At 44.0% G+C, this 22,154-nt stretch overlaps 1 protein-coding gene across 2 annotated transcripts in view; it reads right to left on the bottom strand.

The window, feature by feature from the left end:
• Positions 1-22,154, bottom strand: part of LOC308316136 (segment polarity protein dishevelled homolog DVL-1-like) — a 57,407-nt gene that overhangs the window by 18,030 nt on the left and 17,223 nt on the right. For both annotated transcript variants that reach the window (XM_080764544.1, XM_080764545.1), the window contains exons 3-7: positions 20,917-21,038; positions 11,994-12,112; positions 3,188-3,326; positions 635-728; positions 201-270 (exon numbers count right to left, since the gene is read on the bottom strand). In XM_080764544.1, coding sequence (XP_080620670.1) covers positions 201-270; positions 635-728; positions 3,188-3,326; positions 11,994-12,112; positions 20,917-21,038 — 544 coding nt within the window. The remainder of the gene's footprint in view (positions 1-200; positions 271-634; positions 729-3,187; positions 3,327-11,993; positions 12,113-20,916; positions 21,039-22,154) is intronic.

Below are 22,154 nucleotides of genomic sequence, written 5' to 3'. Positions count from 1 at the left end.
CGTATAATGATAAACAGGGACACAGTAGGTTGAAAGCAGTTACGTCTATCTGCAGGTTATTAACAAGAGCATGTGACTAAATAATAATGACATTGGATCCATTGGAACACTGGTTCCTTTTGTCCATTTCCTGAAAGGTAATGGTTTTGCACATACAAGGTTTCCTTGGATGACAGCGACGACTAGCTGTGAAGGTTTACCCATGTTTAGTGTGACGGTGATGATGTTGAGGCTCATGGTGGAGTCTGTGATACTGCTGAACGACGACGACTGGAAAGGCAACACAATCACAGTGTTCATTTTTACAGTAAATCTTGATTTATCTTTAGTCATAATCTATTGAATACAATTACATGTAGTTTTAGTCGTCATCTGAAACAACAAACCAAACTAAATCTAATTGATTATCAACACAATGTTATCTTCGTACTGCCTGATTTATAGGTGTGTGCCAAAATCAGTGAAAGAAGGTAGTTTGCTTGCCGAACATTTCGTCATAGTTTTACTGGACGAAATTAACACTACAGTGGCATACTCACTACAGTGGCATACTCACTACAGTGGCATACTCACTACAGTGGCATACTCACTACAGTATAATATACAGTATAAGTGTCTCCAGGCTTTCACTCACCCGGTCGATTTTGGCCACCTTGTGCCTCCGTCGGCGCCGTTTGTGTCGCCTCATCAGCTGAGAAGAGGAACTCTGCTCCGTGGAGCTACTGAGTCTGGAAACACACAAGAGGACAAGAAGGTTATTGCAGTTAACTCTGCTCCGTGGAGCTACTGAGTCTGGAAACTACTACGCAAGCTCAACTCCTTCAGAGTGAGCAAGCATATTATGGAAGGGAATCTTGGAGGGAATCTTGACTTTTAACATGGCAATGTGGTTTGGCAATCTAAATGTAAAAGGAAGAAGCAAGCTGCAGCGAATAGTAAACCTAGCCTCAAAAATAATTGGGAAGAGACGGCAACAATTAGGCTGTATCTACAAGGAGGTACTTCGTAAAAAAGCTATCAAGATAGCAAACGACCCCTCTCATCCACTCTGCAGGGAGTTCGAACTACTTCCCTCTGGTAGACGGTACAAAGTACCAAGAGCTAACCGTAACATTTTAAAAAATTCTTTCATACCAAATGCCATTAAGGCACTAAATGATACCATGTCTCGCTAGATTTGTTTGTTTTTCCAATGTATCTGCCACTGTTGTCCTGCACTTTTTTGCCATGTGAAAATAATTGTGTTAACCCATTGATGCCTGAGGCCGAATCTGGGAACGCCTTCTAGGGCCTGACCTAAGGTTTCTGAAAACCTTCAAATTCTGATGATTTTTTTTTTTAAATAGTTATGTTGCTACATGTATAGCAATAGCTGATGAGACACAGAGAGCACGGCCGGCATCAAGGGTAGAACAACGTATACGTTGCACCAGGCGTCAATGGGTACTGTTAAGTGTTGTTGCTGTTGTTGTAACCGTTTGTTTTTTACTGTTTGAGACCGAAGATGAATTTCCACACGTGGACAATAAATGAAACTAACTAACACACAAGAGGACAAGAAGGTTATTGCAGTTAAGCGCTTGAAACCTATCGTCCCTATAGTCCTCTTACATGGGTAACGTGGAATGCCTATTGATGACCTTATAAGATACAATTTGGCTTAGCAGAACACCTTGGTAGTAGCATCATCTGCCCCCACCCGTCCTTTTTTCTGAAAATACAGTATGTCTTTTGCTGCTACTGAGCTTTTACTGATATGCATTGTATTGTATTGTATGTCTTACCGATACATTGAGTACAACGACCACAGTGGAAACAAGCCCCTGGGCCTCTTTGTGTTATCATTTTAGTCTAACTTTACCATTATTAGGGTTTAAAATAATGAAAACTAGACTTGATATTTCACTTGACTTAAATAACATTTAAACCAGGCTTTACAAAACAACGATAACTAACTGAAACCGTATCATGTGTTTACAAAACAACTATAATCAGATAATACTTTTTGAATCATGCCCCTGACAGACACCCCAAACAAAACTTGAGAGTTGCCGTTTTCACGTGCAACAAAATATAGCCCCGTTCTGACCAAAGTGCAGGAAGTATAGTGGCCATTTTGAAATTGACATCATGTGAAAAGGTCCACAGCGTGTGACAGTCAGGGCAGGCTGCTTATTACTGTAGCCAAAAACTGTTCAGTGACTAAATTAAATAAGAGCAATGTTGACAATGCTCTGAGAAAGGTGAGCTCATAACAGGATGAGCGAGAGACGAGAGAGAGGGAGAGAGTGTCACATGATGCACTAAATAAACTAAACTAGATAAAAAGGAAAACCTGTCCTTTCACTTTCTTTGGACAGCGACAAGAATCAATAAATAGATTCAACTATAGATTCCTGGAGCTGGGAGCAAAACTCCAGAATAAAACTCCTCGTGATGACTAGTCAATGGCAGATTATATTTTGGAGTTCATGTATTTCCTCTTCTTACTGCTCACGCACGCACGCACGCTGCACACACACACCTCCATTGTTCGTTCCATTCTATGGAATATGATTTAATAAGTGCCCGTTGGCATTTCAAGATAATTTTATGTCTTGGATAAATCGATCATCATCTGCCAACTCTGGCTCTCCCTTTGCCATTCCAGCAAGTTATACTAATTATTTAGCAGGAACAATTGTGTAAATTGTACAAATGTGTAAATAATATATATATATATAGGCAGCGGCTATATATACATATAACATATGTTTTTCAGAACAGTGGTTCTCAAAAAAAGCAGATATGCAAGCTCACAGAGTGTTAATTTGTGCCACGCTGTGAGCTTGTACATCTGCTAAAAATGTTGTGTGTCTTTTTTTAACACAAATCCTCTCTTCTGGGAGGTCCCTTTTAGAGGTGGGTCTGCAGCCAAATGTATACATTTTGAGAATATATATCAAGTTTGAGAACTACTGATTTAGAAGGCATTTATAGAATCGGCCTCAGGTCTTAATGGATTAAGTGGAGTCAAGTTTTTGCTAGCATGGGGACAGTTTGACACAGTAACAGGACAGTATGAGGACAAATTCTTCTGGGGACCCCTCACTCAAAAGTGAAGCCAACAGTTGGTGCTGGACACCATGTATAACAATGTAAAACCAGGAATCAGAAACCAGAAACGGAGCACAAAGTGGCGGTCTACCTGCTGGCGTCCTCGTCTTCCTCGCTGTCCACAAAGGAGCTGGATTCCAGCTCGCTGCTCATCACTGAGGCGCTGTCGTAACCCATGGCCGAGTCCCTCGCCGCACGTTCCGACTTAGAGTGACCATTGATGCGAGGGACTGTGAAGAGAGAGAGAGAGAGAGAGAGAGAGAGAGAGAGAGAGAGACGGTAAAATGGCAACAGGTTCGATTTAAGGTCACAAAGAACGAAGGTTTCTATCCGAGTGGTCAGGTCACAGAGAGAGAGAGAGACAGACGGCTGACAGACAGACAGAGAGAGAAAGTGGGAGACAGAATCAGAATCAAGTCACATCACATGATTGCGGGGTATGACAAACAGGTGTTTTCTTTGTACAATTTGACAATTTTGACATTGCCGTTTCAGAAAAGGTTTGAAGAAAGAGAGAAGACAGACAGACAGACAGACAGACAGAAGTGGAGTGAAACTAAACTTTTTTTGTTTAAAGGGTAAACATTTTATGAGTTCAAGTCATGTCAGCTTGTAGACTTTGTAAACAATATCCCAGCACATTCTCTAGCATACGTCCATTCCCTAACCCAAACCCATCCGTGTCCCAACACCCCATACGTACATCGCCATGGCCGAGGCACTGTCTCAGGGTGACAGCGGATTGGCTGGAAGGGCCGTGTGCGGCGACGGGGCCGCGGCAGAGAGAGTGTTCGCCGGGAGCCAATGAAACATTCCAACAATGTGGTCGCTCCCATGCCAGTGTCCTCTGCCCAGAAGGTGTGCGTACGCAAACAAAGCTTCATAGGATTTCGGTAGAGCGGTGCAAATCTTCCTCTCTGGGATTCACTGGAGCATTATTATTTTTTTAATCTCACACGCACTCATAACCCACTGAGTTCAATGCGTTGTCGTTCAAGACCTAAGACCCTCTGGACCCTGTGAAATATGTTCTAGTGCGCACAAACATAAGCCTGGATTGTTGCCAACAGGCTCCAAGTCTTGTCTACAATAGCGGCAGAAGCAGAGACACAAAGCTCCTTTCACTAAAATATCAGCTTGACTTTATCTTGCGATAAAAACGTCCATAAAAGTAATCCATAATAGCAAACGTTGTTGGTGCGGTGAAGTACTTTATGAGCGAGCAGCAATAAATCCTTTGGCTTCCTATGAAGAAATCAAAAGTGTAATAATAATAATAATAATAATAATAAAAAGTACAGCAATGTACACAGTAGGTAGCAACAGATCCAGGATATTTTTATGAACCAGGTTGAGATACTTTACAAATAAAGGTTGTAAAAAGTTTAATCTTTGTTAAAGTTTAATCTTTTGCCAGTCAAGTTCAGCTTATCATTGGACTGGAGGCTTTCCTCCGTTTCATTCATTAAGATCTACAAATCAACAATGCCAACAGCCATCAATGAATGATAAAAAGTCCTACACGGGTCCATTTTGATGATAAGACATCAAATAAACAACATCACATTAGGCAAGATAAGCTGTTCGTTCAATGTAAAAAATAATCCTAGCAGACGAGATGATTTCATGTCCCGCAATCATAACTACATCAGTCTCACACCGGCACAAGATCCCAAACAGCTCGGAATATAATAACATATAACATCACCAGCAAAACTCCCGATCATCTAACCATCTCGAAATGTCAAAGTTTCAAGCCCAGAACAAGATCCTATTGTCTCTCTCACCGCAGCGCCAGTGGACGCGGTGCCTCCAGCAGACGGACTCTCAGAGGGAACTGAGCTAACCGCGACTCGCCAGCCAAAGCACTACCTCCTCCCTACCCCGCCATAGGATATCTGCTAATCTCTCTGTCGGTCCAATCGGATGCGAGCAGTGGGCTAGGTGGAGGGAGTCCAGAGAGATAGTAAGGGATTTGAGATGATGCTCTGTTTTATCTCTGCTCCAGGTGACAACAACGTCAGGTCATTGGAAACGGCCCTACTTAGTGCATCATGACGCCCGCTCTGGTGACCTTTACTGCTCCCCCCAGCGCCGCTGTGCACGAGGACGTGAAAGTTCACCCGGGTCAGCGGTGTTTATTCTGTGTTAAAACATTAACACAGCCGCTATTGTTTAGAGACTCAACTGTGTCTCGTACGACCTTTCAATACCAGTCAGGGGTTCACTGGTTTTCTGTCATCTCTTGTTTTTTTATGTGTAACATGCATTTTGTTTATGGTAATAATATAGAGTCAGACTCTGCTTGTTGTTAAATATGGACCTTGTCAGAGCCAGGTAACGTATCAACCCCCCCACCACCCCCCCGCCCCGCCCCGCCAGCCTTGAAACAGATCCCACTCCAGAAGTCCTCGCAGACCCCTCGGGGTGCTACACCTGTCCCCCTCGTTGCTGGAACCGTCGACCGCGTTATTATATCTGTCCATTGTCACACACACACACACACACACACACACACACCGCGCAGAAAGGAGAGAACAAGGGATACGCTTACCGGGGTTTTAGCAACTTTGATTCAGAACTGCTCTTGTCCACACAGTCAAACAGAATAGACAGAATCATTTTTAAGAGCCTATATAATGTGACAGGGGAATTCCTGTCTGCTAGCGCTACAGGCAAGGGGTGTGTGTGTGTGTGTGTGTGTGTGTGTGTGTGTGTGTGTGTGTGTGTGTGTGTGTGTGTGTGTGTGTGTGTGGGTGTGTGTGTGTGGTGGGAGGGTCTCAGCTCATGTGACTGTGATATACTGCAGCGAGCAATAATACAAACACAATTGACAAAGTGAAATTAGATTATTTGGACCGCATAAATGTGATTTACGAGCCATGAAAAGTGCATGTTCGCCAGGGTCGGACGGCACGGCCTGTGCTCCTTTCACTTAATTACAGTTGACGAACGAGCAGATGGATAGACGCGGATGGAGGGAAAATAGGAACACACACACACACACACAGTACGCAGAGAGAGAGAGGTATACAGACAGTACAGTACAATATCTGCACACAGTACAATCCTGTTGATTTAACAATTTCTATCTCAGAGTGTACAAATGTTTAGAGTTAAAGGATGTGTAAGTAAATTATATTCCTTCGTTAGAATTAGAGTTAAATAGCTCTACAGTATATTCCGCTAAAAACAATTGCCTTAGAGTATTTTGTTCAGTAACAGGGGTTCCCCTACCTCTCCCGCACTTTAGTAAACAATATACAATATCCTTTTCAGGTTGGAATACCAGGCAATTTTATCCAATCAGGAAAGAGAATGCATACACAATACAGTATAAACAAATGATATTTGGAAGTATTCAAACAAACAAATGAGCAGAGACAATTAGAACTGGAAGGCAATAAAAATTGAAGCTGATAAATAGTCTTTGTAGGGGTCTTTTTCCTGACCTGAAATTTATAACGCTTTCACTTTTGAACAAACATTTATCACTCACACCCCCCTTAACCTCATAAACTCTGCGTTCAGACTTGGATGGTTAGAGTGGCGCGATTACATACAAAGTCAATGCAAAGACGAGGCGCGAACGGACACGGCGCGACCTGGCACGGTACAAACGGGACGAACCGAGGCGAATATATACATTGCAGCTTAACCTTGCATTTTGGGCATGTCACAATAGGCAAACATTTGCAGAAAATCAGCTACAAGCTCTAATGCGTCGAGTGGCCATTGTGAGCTTGTAGATTTGTTACCGCTGTAGCAAAATTGCTCGTGCAGGGTGGGATCTCTATCGGTTCTTTGCTCTACATTGAGACAACTTGTTGTGATTTGACACTTTAATAAAATTGAATTGAATTGGATGTGCTATTTTTGACGAAGAGATTTGGTATTAAACGAGGGCTCTATACTTGGAGCCCTGGGGGACACCTGTCTGTCAATGTGGTTAAATGAACTGACTATGTGTATACTGTATGTGCACGTGAGAGCTGCAGGACAAACAAAATTAGGTCAGCAGCAATAGTGTTATTACCCATCAAGTGGATTTGTACAGTATGCTTTGTGCCGAGCCATCATGTGCGAAGCAGTAATACGATGCATCAGAGTGGTGAAATGTGTATAAAAACGTTGTTATTCTGCCAAGAGTAATTTTTCATGTAAAGCTCCTTTCTCGTTTCCACCGGCACACTCTTCTTCTCTCTCAAGCTAACGGCGTGCACACACACACGCACACGCGCACACGCACACACGCACACGCGCACACACACACACACACACAAAACCTACCCACTGCCTGTGTGAAGTGTGTGCTGCGATACTAAAATTGTGCCCATAAATTAATGAATATTTTGGTTAATGAGCCTGAAGCCAGACAGAATGCAGAGACACAGACACAGGTTGTGTGTGTGTGTGTGTGAGAGAGAGAGAGAGAGAGAGAGAGAGAGAGAGAGAGAGAGAGAGAGAGAGAGAGAGAGAGAGAGAGAGAGAGAGAGAGAGACGAGCGCACACACACACACACACACACACACACACAGAGAGGGGCGCGAACACACACACACACACACTCACACACTCACACTCTACAACTTCCTGGTGTGCAGGCATCCAATAATGCCAGAGGAACTGGAACATAAATAGAATTAACTGGCGAATAATAATCACATTCTCCAATGGAGGTAGAGGGCGGGGCGATATGGGTAAAATGTAATATCATGACATACTGGACCCAATACTTAATGATATTGTGATGATACTTTAGTGCCGCCGCAAAATATTGACAAAATAAGGTTTCTGATAAATAATCCTCTATAATGTATATAATAAGTGGGTAAAGGCAAAAGACTTCTAGAATACTCAGGTACGTTCAGAAGATTGCATTGCATTGCAGTGCTGTAGTGCCTTTAAACCCATTTTGACCTGAGATCAGATTCTAAAAAATGTCTGTTTGAAAATGACAGTTTTCTGAAAAAGCTATGTTTCTATGTCAGTCGTTCTTCGATTTTTCAAAAATAGCAGACCTACAAGCTCGTAGCACACCACTCGGTGGCGCGCTATGAGCTTGTAGATCTGCTATGCCCAATCCCAAAATGGATTAAAACCAGGAAATGACAACACTGATATGCTATATTATTATTATATCCAAAAATCCCAGCTGATATCTAGGGCTGTATTTTGCGTGTCTTAAGTACCAGGTCTTATTCCCTAACTTGAGTAAACTAAAGACCTGGAGGCATGATCAATGCCATTTGGCTATTCTGAGTGGCCAAAGAGCATTGATCACGCCTCCAGGTCTTTAGTTTACTCAAGTTAGGGAATAAGACCTGGTACTTAAGACACGCAAAATACAGCCCCTAGTCTCATATCACACTATCAATATCCTATCAATACATTACCCAGCCCTAATAGAGGTACAGTAGTCTCCCATGTCCAGACAATCACACACAGCTGGTGAGTGGTGAAGTCCTGACATCTAAATTCAATGCATGGCTAAAACCAGGTCTAATCAGAGATCATCAGTGATAGAACCAACCTGATAAAACCAGGTCTAATCAGAGATCATCAGTGATAGAACCAACCTGATAAAACCAGGTCTAATCAGAGATCATCAGTGATAGAACCAACCTGATAAAACCAGGTCTAATCAGAGATCATCAGTGATAGAACCAACCTGATAAAACCAGGTCTAATCAGAGATCATCAGTGACAGGATTGGTTTTCAAGGCCGTAGTTTTTTGTTTTAGCGGCCGTTCAAGATCCTTTCCTGACAATTCCCCTGACATGATAGAACCTCCTCCTTCTTCCAAAAATGACCTTAATAAAATGTAATGTAATGCAGTCCAGTGACCTGCCAGAACTCTGTGGAAAGAACAGAATCTGTGACTTGTTTATACTTGATTAAAGCTGCACTGTATAACTTTCCTCTTCTATCCCAGACTTTTACCATTGAGCCAATAGAGCCTGCCTGCTTGCTCCGGGGATGAATTGAATCTTGACCATCATGTCAGATCCTGTGTCTAGATCAGGGGTTCTCAACGTTTTTGGCCGGGGACCCCCAGAGATGCTTTGGCAGTGTCTCGGGACCCCCGCCCCACCCCTCCCGACCCCCAATATAAATGTACTGCTACAATAACCTTAATAATAGAGACAATGCACCATAAATAAATACTGAAACCAGATAATCATTAGGGAAGTTGTATATGTGTACTATATGTAAACTCTTCATTTCCATTTGCCAGCCATTCAGTTGCAAAAAAAAAAAGAAAAAAAGTTATTTTTGAAAATAATTTGGGGACCCCCCCAAAATAATTTGGCGACCCCCAGAGGGGTCACGACCCACGGGTTGAGAACCCCTGGTATAGATGAGACATGACCTTTGACACGATCTAAATGTCTCAAGCAAGGAGAGAAAAAAGTTAACATAGTGTTGCTTTAAGCATGGAATGTAACCACTGCTTAATAATTTGTCATTATTTTTTTTGTAAATTGTAGGGACATGAGATACTAGCACTCAAGCTTTTTAAGACACATGAACCTGAGAAGAGTGGTCAAAGAACAAGACATCAAACCTGTCAGGCTGCCACCTATGGAAATAACATAACTAATATCTATCTAAAAAACATACCATTTTACGAACAACTAATAACATAAGTGAAACTTAAAGTATTGTAAATTGGGCACCTGCACAATTCAAAACAACGTGGATATGCATTATAGAACACCTTTGCTTATCTGATTTTAAATAGCACAATTCAGTGGAATGGCACTATCTGGGAAATGTGCAAGTGAAATATTATACTGTATGTATGTTGTTCGCTCCAGGACCCAAACAGTAAGTTAAGTGTCAAACAATTTCAAGCACCATTCGTGACTCCAGGGCTACATGTAAACACAACTAGCATCTCTCTAAATAGCGCCGCTGTAAAGGCACACTAAAGACGCAGAAAGTAGGGGGCTACATTCAGGTCTTAACAATAGACAAGCAAATAGTTGTATGTCACGGATCTAGTTCTATAGTTCAGGATAGGATAGGAGTGAAATCAAATCACGGAGTGGAAAACAGCCCCCGACCATAAACCTGAGCCCCGCACAGGAAAGACACGAACCAAAGAACAGGGTTTGTTACGAAAGACAGGAAAGTGCCAAAAGCTATGCTGGCTATAATGAGGCAGAAGTGTGTTCTGGTTACTGTTTCCATTGCTGTGCAGTGTCAACGTATATGGCTATGTTCACAAACTGCTAGCCCAAATCTCATTTATGTCAGTGGTTCCCAAAGTGGGGTCCGGGGACCCCCAGGGGTACTTGAGGGAGTTCCAGGGGGGACCCAGCTAAATGATAGTTAGGAACAAAATGGAGCCTTATGGGTCTGTAACTCAGAGAGTCACTCTCAGAGTTAGATTAGCATTGATTTTACAATATAAATTGGGGGTCCCAGAGATAGAAATGTCATTAAATGGGGGTCCGTAGCCTGATGCATGTCAAACTGGGGGTCTTTGAAATTTAACTGGTTGAGAATCACTGCTAGATCCGTAAATATCTTCTCTTATGGGGGTCCCTGGCATATCTTTTCAAATGGGGGGTCCGCGGGGTAATGAGTGTCAATTTGGGGGTCCTTGAAATGAAAAAGTTTGGGAACCACTGATTTATGACATATCTAGTTTGGAAGAATCGGAATACGTTTTTTGTTCGAAATGTCAAACAAACAGGCCTGTTGAACTGGACCGTAACACTGTACTGTACCTGCTGCTACATTCTTTCATGATGCCTCAGGGCGGCATGTTATGAATACACCTCATGTTCTAAACATTGTGTAAACGCCTGCTGCTACACACGCTAGTTGTGTGTTTTGTACACGCACATATCATTGATTACATGGCCTGTGACTTCTTCTGACCTCTCCCGCTCTACCCTACACATCCTTTCTCTTCTCGTGAAAGCTACAAAATAAATACATAATTCACACTCTTTTACACCTGATGTGACAATAAAGATGATTCTGATTCTTTATCATCAACAGCAAAGGATAAGTCAATGACATTAAATCAGACTTGATTTTGAACAATATGTCTAGGTTTGAAATGTGATTCAGATCTTATTTCATAAAGACGTGCCAATGTGAACAAGGCCGACAGCATGTGCTTCTAGTCATTTCCAGAAGCAGAGAAATTAAATAAAAGTTATATTTTGGACTGGGCAAACACGTTCATAAAATAATTCTACTTGAGTTCTATCTGAGCTTGTGATGAGCATTTACCATTTTGTATAGTATTATTATTATACATTATTATCATTTTATGATGTAAATCAATCACATACAGTTGATATTTGACACCTAAAAGTAATTTAGTCATTTAGTCATTTTTGGAGAGTGCATTTATTCGTTTTTTACTTGTCTGTCCATAACTTTTTTGAATAGTTCAAATAGCCGATCTGCTAGTTGAACTTTAGGGATAAGGGGTTTAGCACTGACGGAAATATAGCCCAAAGTCGCCTTTTATGATGATATGGATATTATACGGACATAATGTCCAGTCCTATATAAAGCAATGGTCTCTCCATGGGTGAGGGGTGTTCCATGCTGATAATAATGAATGAATTGCATTTTTATAGCGCTTTTCCAAGTGCTCAAAGCGCTTTACAATGGTTCATTCATTCATACATTGGGAGGTGAAGCGGCGAACAGTCGACGCCAGCGTCCTCACTTCCCACATTCACACACAGACGGTGGCGAGCTCACACCGAGCAACTCATTGGAGGCAGTGTAGGGTTCAGTGTCTTGCCCAAGGACACTTCGACATGTGGACAGGACGAGCCGGGATTCGAACCGCCGACCCAGGGATCATTGGACGACCTGCTCTACCTCCTGAGCCACAGCCGCCATAATACATAATACTCACGCTCAGTCTCTCGTGCTCTCCTCCGTGCGCGTTCCCTCTCACGCTCCCTGCGGTGGCTCAGGAGGGACTCTGTTCCCGTCTCCGTGTCCAGGCCATCTCGACTGCTCACCGCGTTGGCACTGAAATGGAAGCATTTGTACAATTTCTGAAAGATTCAAACCAAAATAAATATGTGTCTGTCTCTGTCTCACGCACGCGCGCGCACGCGCGCGCGCGCGCGCGCACGCACGCACGGGTACATAAGAGTAAAACTTATTTTTGTTTGGCTTCCTTACAGACAATGCAGCAGCATATACAGTAGATATAGCATAACATTCAAACAACAAACCAAAACAAAACAAATGAACCTCTTTTCAATGCTCTTGAATCAGCAGCATTCTACCTCTGCCTCACCGCTATTTTGTTTGGTTCGCTGCACACAGCCTCGGAGGAGAACCCAAATCATATTATAACACACACGCTGCTTCAAATTCAGCCCCCCTGGCCAGGGGAGCGACCTCATTGTTGCGTGATATGTGATGTGTTTCTCACTAAGTGTCATTAATGACCAGATACCCTGAGAGGAAGCCATTCTGTACAATGCAAGCATTAATGAGCCCTATTGAAAGCCCAGATGGCGCCCGTAGCATGATGGAGAGACGGAGAGAGAGAGAGAGTGAAAGACAGACAGACAGACAGAGAGAGAGAAAGAGATGGAGACAGACAGACAACAGAAAGAACAACAACATTAAAAGACATAGAAGTGCTCCATCAGGTGTGGGTTGAGCAATGAGCAGGGCTGATGGGCTAGGCTAGGGTCAAGGGCAGTGGTGGTGGTCGTGGTGGGGGGGGGGGCTGTTCTGCAGGGGCCCTGGGGCAGATTGTTATTCTATCAGATTGCCTGTTGCCCCAGGCAGGCGCTGGGGTTAAGGGACGGACATGGCCACCAGGCACCATGGCCGCCCCAATGCATTTCCAATGGAAGTCACATGGTTTGACAAAACATTTTTGTTCCATGCAGGGGAGGGGGGCACAACACAGCCATCAAACAAAAATGTTTTGTCAAACCATGTGACTTCCATTGGAAATGCATTTGGGCGGCCATTAAACACGGACAAGACACAAATGTTGTATGCATGTTACAGTGTGAGTGAGGCCATAGGCGTGGAGGAGAATCACACATACCTTATACACCTGCACAAACAATCACACACCTAAACACCCCCAAGCACACACATTTCTTTGTTTTACATTCATATTATCATGATATTTGTTATATATTCCCTTATCCTACCTTAAATTGAGCATACCAGCAGTATGGCATGTTTGTTGAGCCTATTGATTACGGTTCATACGGCTCATTACTGCCGTCTATTTAACAAAGAACATTGCGGATTGTCACATTTTAAAAGGAAGCCATTGCAGACTTTAACCTTGCTTGAGATCAAATCCAACGTACAAAATGTCACTACGTTGTTGTTTAACTTGTTTTGGTCAAAGTTAGCTTACCTTTGTGTTTTAATGCATTATAAAGCCTGTATTAGCGTGAAAACTGTGTCCCCAGATTAAATATTGATTTATAGGGCAGTGAACTAACAGCCGGGGGTGGCTGTTAGTTCACTGCCAATGACCACATGCTCCTTGAGGGTCTCAAGGACCCCAGTTTTAATCTAACTCCTGTCTCACATGTGTTCCCTCTCTCTGCGCTCCTATACTGTAGGTTCCTATCTTTATATAAAGCATTACCAAAAATCCCCCCCAAACAATATATAAAAAGATTCATTTATAAATTAAATTCAAACATTCACTAACTTCACGTTGATGTCCAGCAAACATTAACTCAAATATTGATGGAAGTTTGGTAAATTAAATTAAATCTTAATGACTTTTGAATTTAAAACTGTCCGTTTATGCATACTGTACAGTACGGATGAAGCCGTAATAGACGATGACATTTATTGACTACAAAGTGACCTAAGCCTAACCCTTACCCCCGACTCTAACCCTATGACACTGCAGTGAACACAAACCATCTTGTTCCTAATGAGTAGACGTGCATCTCCAATCAACTGGCCTACTGTATGTCAACACACACACACACGCACACACGCATGCACGCACGCACGCACAGACTCGTTTGCACATACGAACCTCATTCTGTACTCATACCATACATACTCAAACCAAAGTAAACACAGAGAGCAGAGACAGGATGAGACATGCAGCTTACATGTCTCCTACACGTGTCAACAACTCCACTGTAAAATAACTGATCTACAAGCTGACAAACGCAACATGGCATTGTTGAAGGAGTTAGAACCATTTTCATCCTGGTGTCCCCGATTTGCGCATCGCATTGCAGGTGAACGTCGTTGGGATCCACCGATTAATTGGGCGAAGATCAGTTACCGCCGAATGCGCCGGCCGATACTCTATTACTCGCCTTGTGGACTGTGTGTATTTTGTAAGATGACCTACTCAGATGCCAGTTACCGAAGTTTATATGTTGTTTCATAAACCTATATGATTGAATATGTGCCCACTAAACCAATTAAGGTCTGAGGCTTTTTCTGCCAATGCCTTCTAAATACTAGTTCTCACACTTTCAAGATTTTTCAAAAAATGTTAAACAAATAGCAGGTATACAAGCTCGCAGTGCAGCACAAAGTGACGCGCTGTGAGCTTGCATATCTGCTATTTTTCTAAACACGATCATGTGACACAGATGCTTTGCCGGCTTGAATGGGTTGACTGGCTACATAAAATATGTATCTGTTATCTGTATCGGCCAAAATTTCAGCCCAAAATGTCCCCATCGGTGCATCGCTACAACATTTATAAATTGTGAAACTAGCCGAAGTACCACAGCGTGGCAGATTGCGACACGTTGTGAGCTTGTAAATCACCCATTTCCGCTATTCATCACACGACGAAGTAAGCAGGGCTTAACCCATTCTGAACGGGAACCCATTTTGGTATTAGCATCATGTTATGCTTTAGCTATTGAAAAATAGCAGATCTACAAGCTCGTAGGTCTGCTATTTTTGAAAAAATCGAAGAACGACTGACATTTTTAGAATCTGATCTCAGGTCAGAATGGGTTAATCAGACCAGTGTGTGTCCAGTGGAAACCTCGTATGAATCTGATCTCAGGTCAGAATGGGTTAAGAGATAAAAGCAGATGCAGACATCATGTTGTCTGCATCTGCCCCCCTCCTCCCCCAACATGTGTGGATGATCGATACAAATGCGAAACACCCGAGGGGGACGTGCTGTAGCGTCGGTCGTGTTCTCTCAGCGGGAGCGGGGAGGCGCTCAGCGGCACATGTTGACACGTCCCTGCGTCGGGAGTCCTTAATAATGCGCGCACCTGGGCTTTTTCCTGCTCTCCGCCGGCTGCCGCCGCTCCTGCTCTCCAGCAGCAGGTCAGTGCATGCATGCAAATTCTGCATGCTATAAAAAGCACCATGTGTGGTGGTGTACGTGTACGCCCATGAAAGAGGGCACGTGGGTTTTGGGCTTTTGGTATTTTGTAATTGTTTTTGTCACTTGTGTGTGGCTCGGTGGAAAGCTGCGTGATGATGGCTGGTGTGTGTGTGTGTGTGTGTGTGTGTGTGTGTGTGTGTGTGTGTGTCAGTCCGTATGATGTGTCAGTCAGTCAGTCAGTCAGTCACTCAGTCAGTCAGATGTGTGTGTCAGTCAGTCAGTCAGTCAGTAAGTATGATGTGTCAGTCAGTCAGTCAGTCTGATGTGTGTGTCAGTCAGTCAGTCAGTATAGCTGCAGTCGTGCCAGGCAGGGGGTCTACTGATCCTGGGGGAGATTAGCCAGGGCAGTTTGGCTGCAGCTGTGAACAAATGACACTCGCTACGTGCACGTACGCGCACACACGCACACACACGCACACAGCTGCCAGTCTCCCGCCCACCCCCCTCCCTCCTGGGAAATGGAGATGGGTGCTTTTAATGTCCGCTAATCCGGATTACCGAGCAGCAGCAACAGCACATCAATTCTGTGCGTTTCTCAGCCCGAAACACCTTCTTGTGTATAGCTCATCAAATGCCGCCATTCACACCGACGGACGCGTCATATAGGTGAATAAAGCATGATGGGGGTGGGTGGGGGATGAAGTGGTAATTATATTCCGGGCTATTTTACAAGGGAGAGGTGGTGGAACATGGAGGGGGTCGTTTCTGCAAAGAAGACACAAGGCGGAGGGGCTGCTTTGCAAAACGGGGGAATTCACCGTGCTGTCTCCGTAGAGAAAAGCCTGCCTGTCTGGCTGGCTGGAAGAGAGACAGAGAAAGGGAGAGTGAGAACGAGGGAAGGAGGAGGGAGGGGGTAGAGTGGGGCAGTGACGTGAGGCAGAGGGGGGAGGGCGCCATAATAGAAACGCTATCATTTTCACCACAAGGTGGCGGCAGGCCCAGCAGTGAGTGAGAGAGAGAGAGAGAGCTGGTGGGACTGGGGGAACAATAAAACCATCAGGGCAGCTGACAGTCAAAGCAGCAGGGAGCAGCCCCGCAGAGGGCAAAACATGAGCCCAGACGTCAAACAGTGGATAAAGAGATACCCTGAGACATGACAGATTGCATGTTCTCAATATAGAGTCCCAGCTGTATTTGCTGTGCTACTGCCACTGCTGCAACGGCAACTACCCCCCCCCCCCCACACACACACACACACACACACACACACACACACACACACACACTACCCCACCACCCCCCCAGGCCCTTCTATATTTAGCTTCGGGGGCCTTTCTCCTTTACAGAGAGCAGAGGGAATCTCCAATAATGTCGTTACAGTCTGGGGTTCTTAATGAAGAAATGTCTCCTTCAGGTCAGTGTTCCATGACCCAAACGTCAGGTCAAGTGTATTTAATCACAGACAAATATGCAGTGTAGGGCAATTTGCCATGCACTGCATTTTGTTTCTAAATCTGAAGGTCAGTAGATCGAAAGCTTGCAAAATAAATACATTGATTATGCACAGATCTAAGTGTGCGGGGAGCTTCCATTTATTTCTTTCATTATCCCTTTGTGACTCCAGCACGAGTGGTGGTTTATTTTGCGTCGAAAATATCTCGTATACAAGCTTGTGGCAGCGTGTGGCATCTCTATTTTCGAATAGCCAAAGTTTAAATAAGTGGTTAACCTGTGAATCTTTGCTGACAAACAGAGCACACATGCTATTTATTTATTTATTTTTGGACAAATATCTTGCATAAACAGTTCATCTTTTCTCCACCATATAATATTTACTAATATTTGCCATACAGTAAGTTAGTAACAGTATACAGTAGTAGCATACTCTTATATTGCTGCTGCATGAATGTATATTCCAGAAATATTTGGTTGCAAATGTATTCTCCCATTTAAGTTCTGCATATTCTATATTCAGAATATTCTCCCTTTAGCTACAAGATTTGCGTTATATAACCTACCTCAGTAACTCAGTGAAGATGCAATTTCAAATTCTACATAGGATCTATTACTATTATAAATATCATCTCTACTGGAAACCTCATATTTCCAAAACTGTTCATTTTCAAGATTCAAATTCAAAACTAGCAAAATTTTCAGATCTACAAAATCAAAACGAGTCACTTTGTTCTTCGTTGCAGTCTGCTACTTTCGATACTTTTGTGTGAAGCTGTAGTATGATCAATTAGGGCGTCAATTTTTATTTATTTTTTAAACCAGTTAAAAAAAATTGAGGTTTCTGCCTGGGCCGACTGGGCCGTGGCTCAGCGGTCCAGGCACCTTGGCTGGTGATCCAGTCTGGCAGTGTGCCGCGCGTTCGACTCGCGATCCCGACGGCCTTTACTGCATGTCACCCGCCCATCTACCCGACAGCTGCTAGTCTACTGTTAAGTGACGACCTACACAAGTCATTCAAGGGCATGGTACCCCACCGCGCCTTCAGGACATCATCCAACCTGCCCCGCTCAGGTAACACAGGAAGGCTGCTTGAGCCACAATGTAGATATAAATGGTGCATTTGGTGCATTATATATGCCATATATAACGCCTTGATCAAAGGTGCTTTGCATAGATTGTGCATTATTACATTTACACAATCATACACCGATGGTGGAGGAAAACAAACTTGTTCAATCGGGAGCAAAAAGGGGTTCAGTCAGTGTCTTGCTCAAGGACACTTCGACACTAACTCTGGGATCGAACTGGGAACCCTCGGGTTCCCAGTTTTTACCAGTGGCTTGAAAAGCACTGGTCTATGAATACCCATGAACACTTTGACATGCTAGTCATACTGACACCCACTGACCGAGTTCTGGCTGCCTTTCCACGCAACCCATAGAGAGTCGGACGCCAGACACTTTGTATGCTGTAGTCAAAACGGTCACTCCCCCCCGTTTTTACTACCCAGTTTCGCTCCACTGAGGGGAGGGAGGGGCTAGCCCACACCGTGCCCGCCGCAGTTAGCGCACACAGAAGTCAAGGCCGACGGCTGTGGAGCGTGAACTCGTGAAGCACAACGTGTTGAAAGAAACTTCGGCGAAAACAGAAGCCCAACATGAGGATAAAGGAAAGGATTCAGTCCAAATGTCCAGTTTGCTAATTATAACTACTACTACTACTACTACTACGCTGTTGAAACTTCGAATTTCTCTAACGGTGGTATGGTCTAATGTAATGGAATAAATTGATGATCAAATGCAGGAGTTCTGACGATTCAAATAACTGTTACTAGGTCCGTCGCCTTGCTCCCCCGCCACTCCCTCCCCTTACTGGTGCGAAACAGGGTAGTAAAGTGTAAAGTGGAGCACTCTGGTGGAGCTGTTGCCCCCGCGACCCGACTACGGATAAGCGGTTGAAGATGGATGGATGGATGGACATTCGGACCCCACGCAGACTACGACGGACCCCCGCGCCGACCTCCGCGCCTCCTCGGGGACCCCCGTTGGACCCGCCATTTTTGTGACAAATACAAGTCAAATAAAATCCGTTGTGCACGTCATGTGCACGTGACGACGTGCACATGACGTGCACAACGGATTTTATTTAAAAACTACTTTTTCCTTTTTTAAAGGCGTCTATTTACATTTCATAGCACAATTCTGGAGATATAAAGCAGTCACTGGTAATTAACTGATAATTGATCAGTTCTTGTTTGTTTGTTATTTAGCTTTGTTTTTCCTTGATTAAGAATGTTACTTAGATAGCATGTCGTTACTAAGTTTGACGTTAGTTTCTTGGAAGCACTACATTGTTTTCATTGACTATTTACACTCTCATTTGTTGACTAGGGTTCAAGCTTACACTTTTTATAGCTCAAAGCACTTTACAATGGTTCATTCATTCATACATTGGGAGGTGAAGCGGTGTACAGTCGACGCCAGCGTCCTCACTTCCCACATTCACACACCAATGGTGGCAAGCTAGCACCAACTGACTCAGTCGGAGGAAATGTAGGGTTCAGTGTCTTGCCCAAGGAAGGACACTTCGATATGTAGACAGGAGGAGCAGCGATTCGAACCGCCGACCAATGGATCATTGGGCGACTTGCTCTACCTCCTGAGCCACAGAGTAAGAGTCACAAGACCGTAAGAGTTTAAAAATGAAATTGCCTATTCTGTACACGGTACACAAATGTCTGTGTATATTGTAGATGCTGTCACATCTACTGCATAAGGTCTACACTTTACACTTTATTACTTATTACATCTCAGTAGTACTCTTTTGTTATAACCTTATTTACGTAATTGTATTACTTTTACTATAATATATTATAGTAAAAATATATATAGTATTGCTGTCGGGCAGAAACATTGTATCTCCAGATGGAAATAAATGCAATAATTGTGCTACTTCGTCATATGACAGTGTCACACAAAAGTAGCAAAAATAGCCGCTCTACGAGCTCACATTGCGACGGGTTGTAGATCATGCTATTTTTCCAAGCTGAAAAGTAACAGTTTTGGACATTTTTTTGCACCCGACAATGATGACATTATGGTATATATTATATATAAGTCACAGAAATAACATTTCTCAGAGCATACTCTTAAGAGCACGTGCAAAATAAAACCTCATCAACGTCGACTCGTCCTTACGCTGGCGCATCCTCGTTTTTCTAGGATCTACAAGCTCACAGCGTGTCGCGGAGCGACACGCTGTGAGCTTGTAGATCGGCTATGTTTGGCCCGAGGGACAAGTAAAGCAGTTCAGCTTTGGAGCAGCACAGCACACACACATGGCTGGCTGGGTCACGTATATCTCTTTATTAACGGCAAGCTGGGGTATGGATGGATGGCTGCTCCTCAGGGCTCTCTGCACAATGGACCGCATTGAGCAGCCACTATTTCCCTGAAGATGTTTATGCATTCGCGGCTATTTGTAGAATATGTAACACTGGGGTGTGGGTGGGGGGGTGCATCGAAGCTTACATAGATATACGCACACACACATCATGCGTGCAAGGAACAAACAAGATTACCGTATTATAATATTATTCATTCATCCTTCATTGCTGAAGACGACATCTTCATCTTTTGCATTCACATGCCCACATGTATATGCATGCATTACTGTATGTGAATGCATTCATGGACACTGATGCACGCACCACACACACACCCAGTGAAAGTAAGCAGTAATGTTTGCCTTCATGCACACACACACACACACACACACACACAAGATGTCATGTTCACACAGCTCTATTCCGAGCAGACACCACCGCGTGGGACTGCCGTCTCTGATGAGCACCGCTTACATTCTGATTAGCCCATATGGCGAGCAGCTCGTTAAAAAGGTCAACACCCCCACCCCCCCCCCACCCCCACCCCGCCGCCCCCGCGCACAGATTCTGTGTGTTCCTCACAAATCTGCGGCGCGTGCAGCACGCGAGGGTAATTGTGCATGTAATGAGTGGTGCGACAGCCAATCACACGGCGTGATGATGAGGCAGCATACGTACTGGAAGGAGGGGGGCCGCGAGTCCCCGATGCCCCCGGTTCTCTCCAGGGGGGGAGGGAGGTCAGCATGGCTCTCTGTGCACTGAGAACCACCGTCACTGTGGGCACTCTCTGCTAGCACCAGCTGAGAGAGAGAGAGAGAGAGAGAGAGAGAGACACCGTCACTGTGGGCACTCTCTGCTAGCACCAGCTGAGAGAGAGAGAGAGAGAGAGAGACACCGTCACTGTGGGCACTCTCTGCTAGCACCAGCTGAGAGAGAGAGAGAGAGAGAGAGACACCGTCACTGTGAGCACTCTCTGCTAGCACCAGCTGAGAGAGAGAGAGAGAGAGAGAGAGAGAGAGAGAGAGAGAGAGAGAGAGAGAGAGAGAGAGAGAGAGAGAGAGAGAGAGAGAGACAGACACACCGTCACTGTGGGCACTCTCTGCTAGGACCAGCTGAGAGAGAGAGAGAGAGAGAGAGAGAGAGTCATCAACTGAGGGACAGCCAGTGGACAGAAGAGCTGAGCAAATCGGACTAAACAATGTCACTAACTGTTGCATATCACGATTATCATTGATCGTAATTCACGGTTTTCATTACTTGCGCAAGCAGAGCGCGCAAGTAATCATTTCGCTTGGTCTCTTCGAAGTGAAGCCAAGTTTTCTTCAACCGTAAGTCTGTGCCTGGTTTGCTGGGACTAGTTACAAGTTACAACATTACGTCATATCACACCATGTACTCTGGAACCAGTTCTCAACGATGACGTAATGTTGTAACTGGTCCCAGCAAACCAGGCACAGACTTACGGTTGAAAAAAACTTGGCTTCACTTTTTGGAACCAAGTAACCACAGTATACTGCTAATCAAATTACAACTACATACTCTGTATGTAGTTGTAATGTGATTTGTAATTTGTAAATCTGTGCCTGGTCTGCTGGGACCAGACTACACAGATGACCATATCTCTTACGTCATCACTGAGAGCTAGTCATACATATACACACCATGTACTCTGGTCCCAGTTCTCAACGATGACGTAATGTTGTAACTGGTCCCAGCAAACCAGGCACAGACTTACGGTTGAAAAAAACTTGGCTTCACTTTTTGGAACCAAGTAACCACAGTATACTGCTAATCAAATTACAACTACATACTCTGTATGTAGTTGTAATGTGATTTGTAATTTGTAAATCTGTGCCTGGTCTGCTGGGACCAGACTACACAGATGACCATATCTCTTACGTCATCACTGAGAGCTA

This window comes from Protomyctophum bolini (genome assembly GCF_963924005.1).
Source record: "Protomyctophum bolini genome assembly, chromosome: 5".
Classification (NCBI taxonomy): Eukaryota; Metazoa; Chordata; class Actinopteri; order Myctophiformes; family Myctophidae; genus Protomyctophum; species Protomyctophum bolini.
This window is presented reverse-complemented; position numbering and strand designations above follow the sequence as displayed.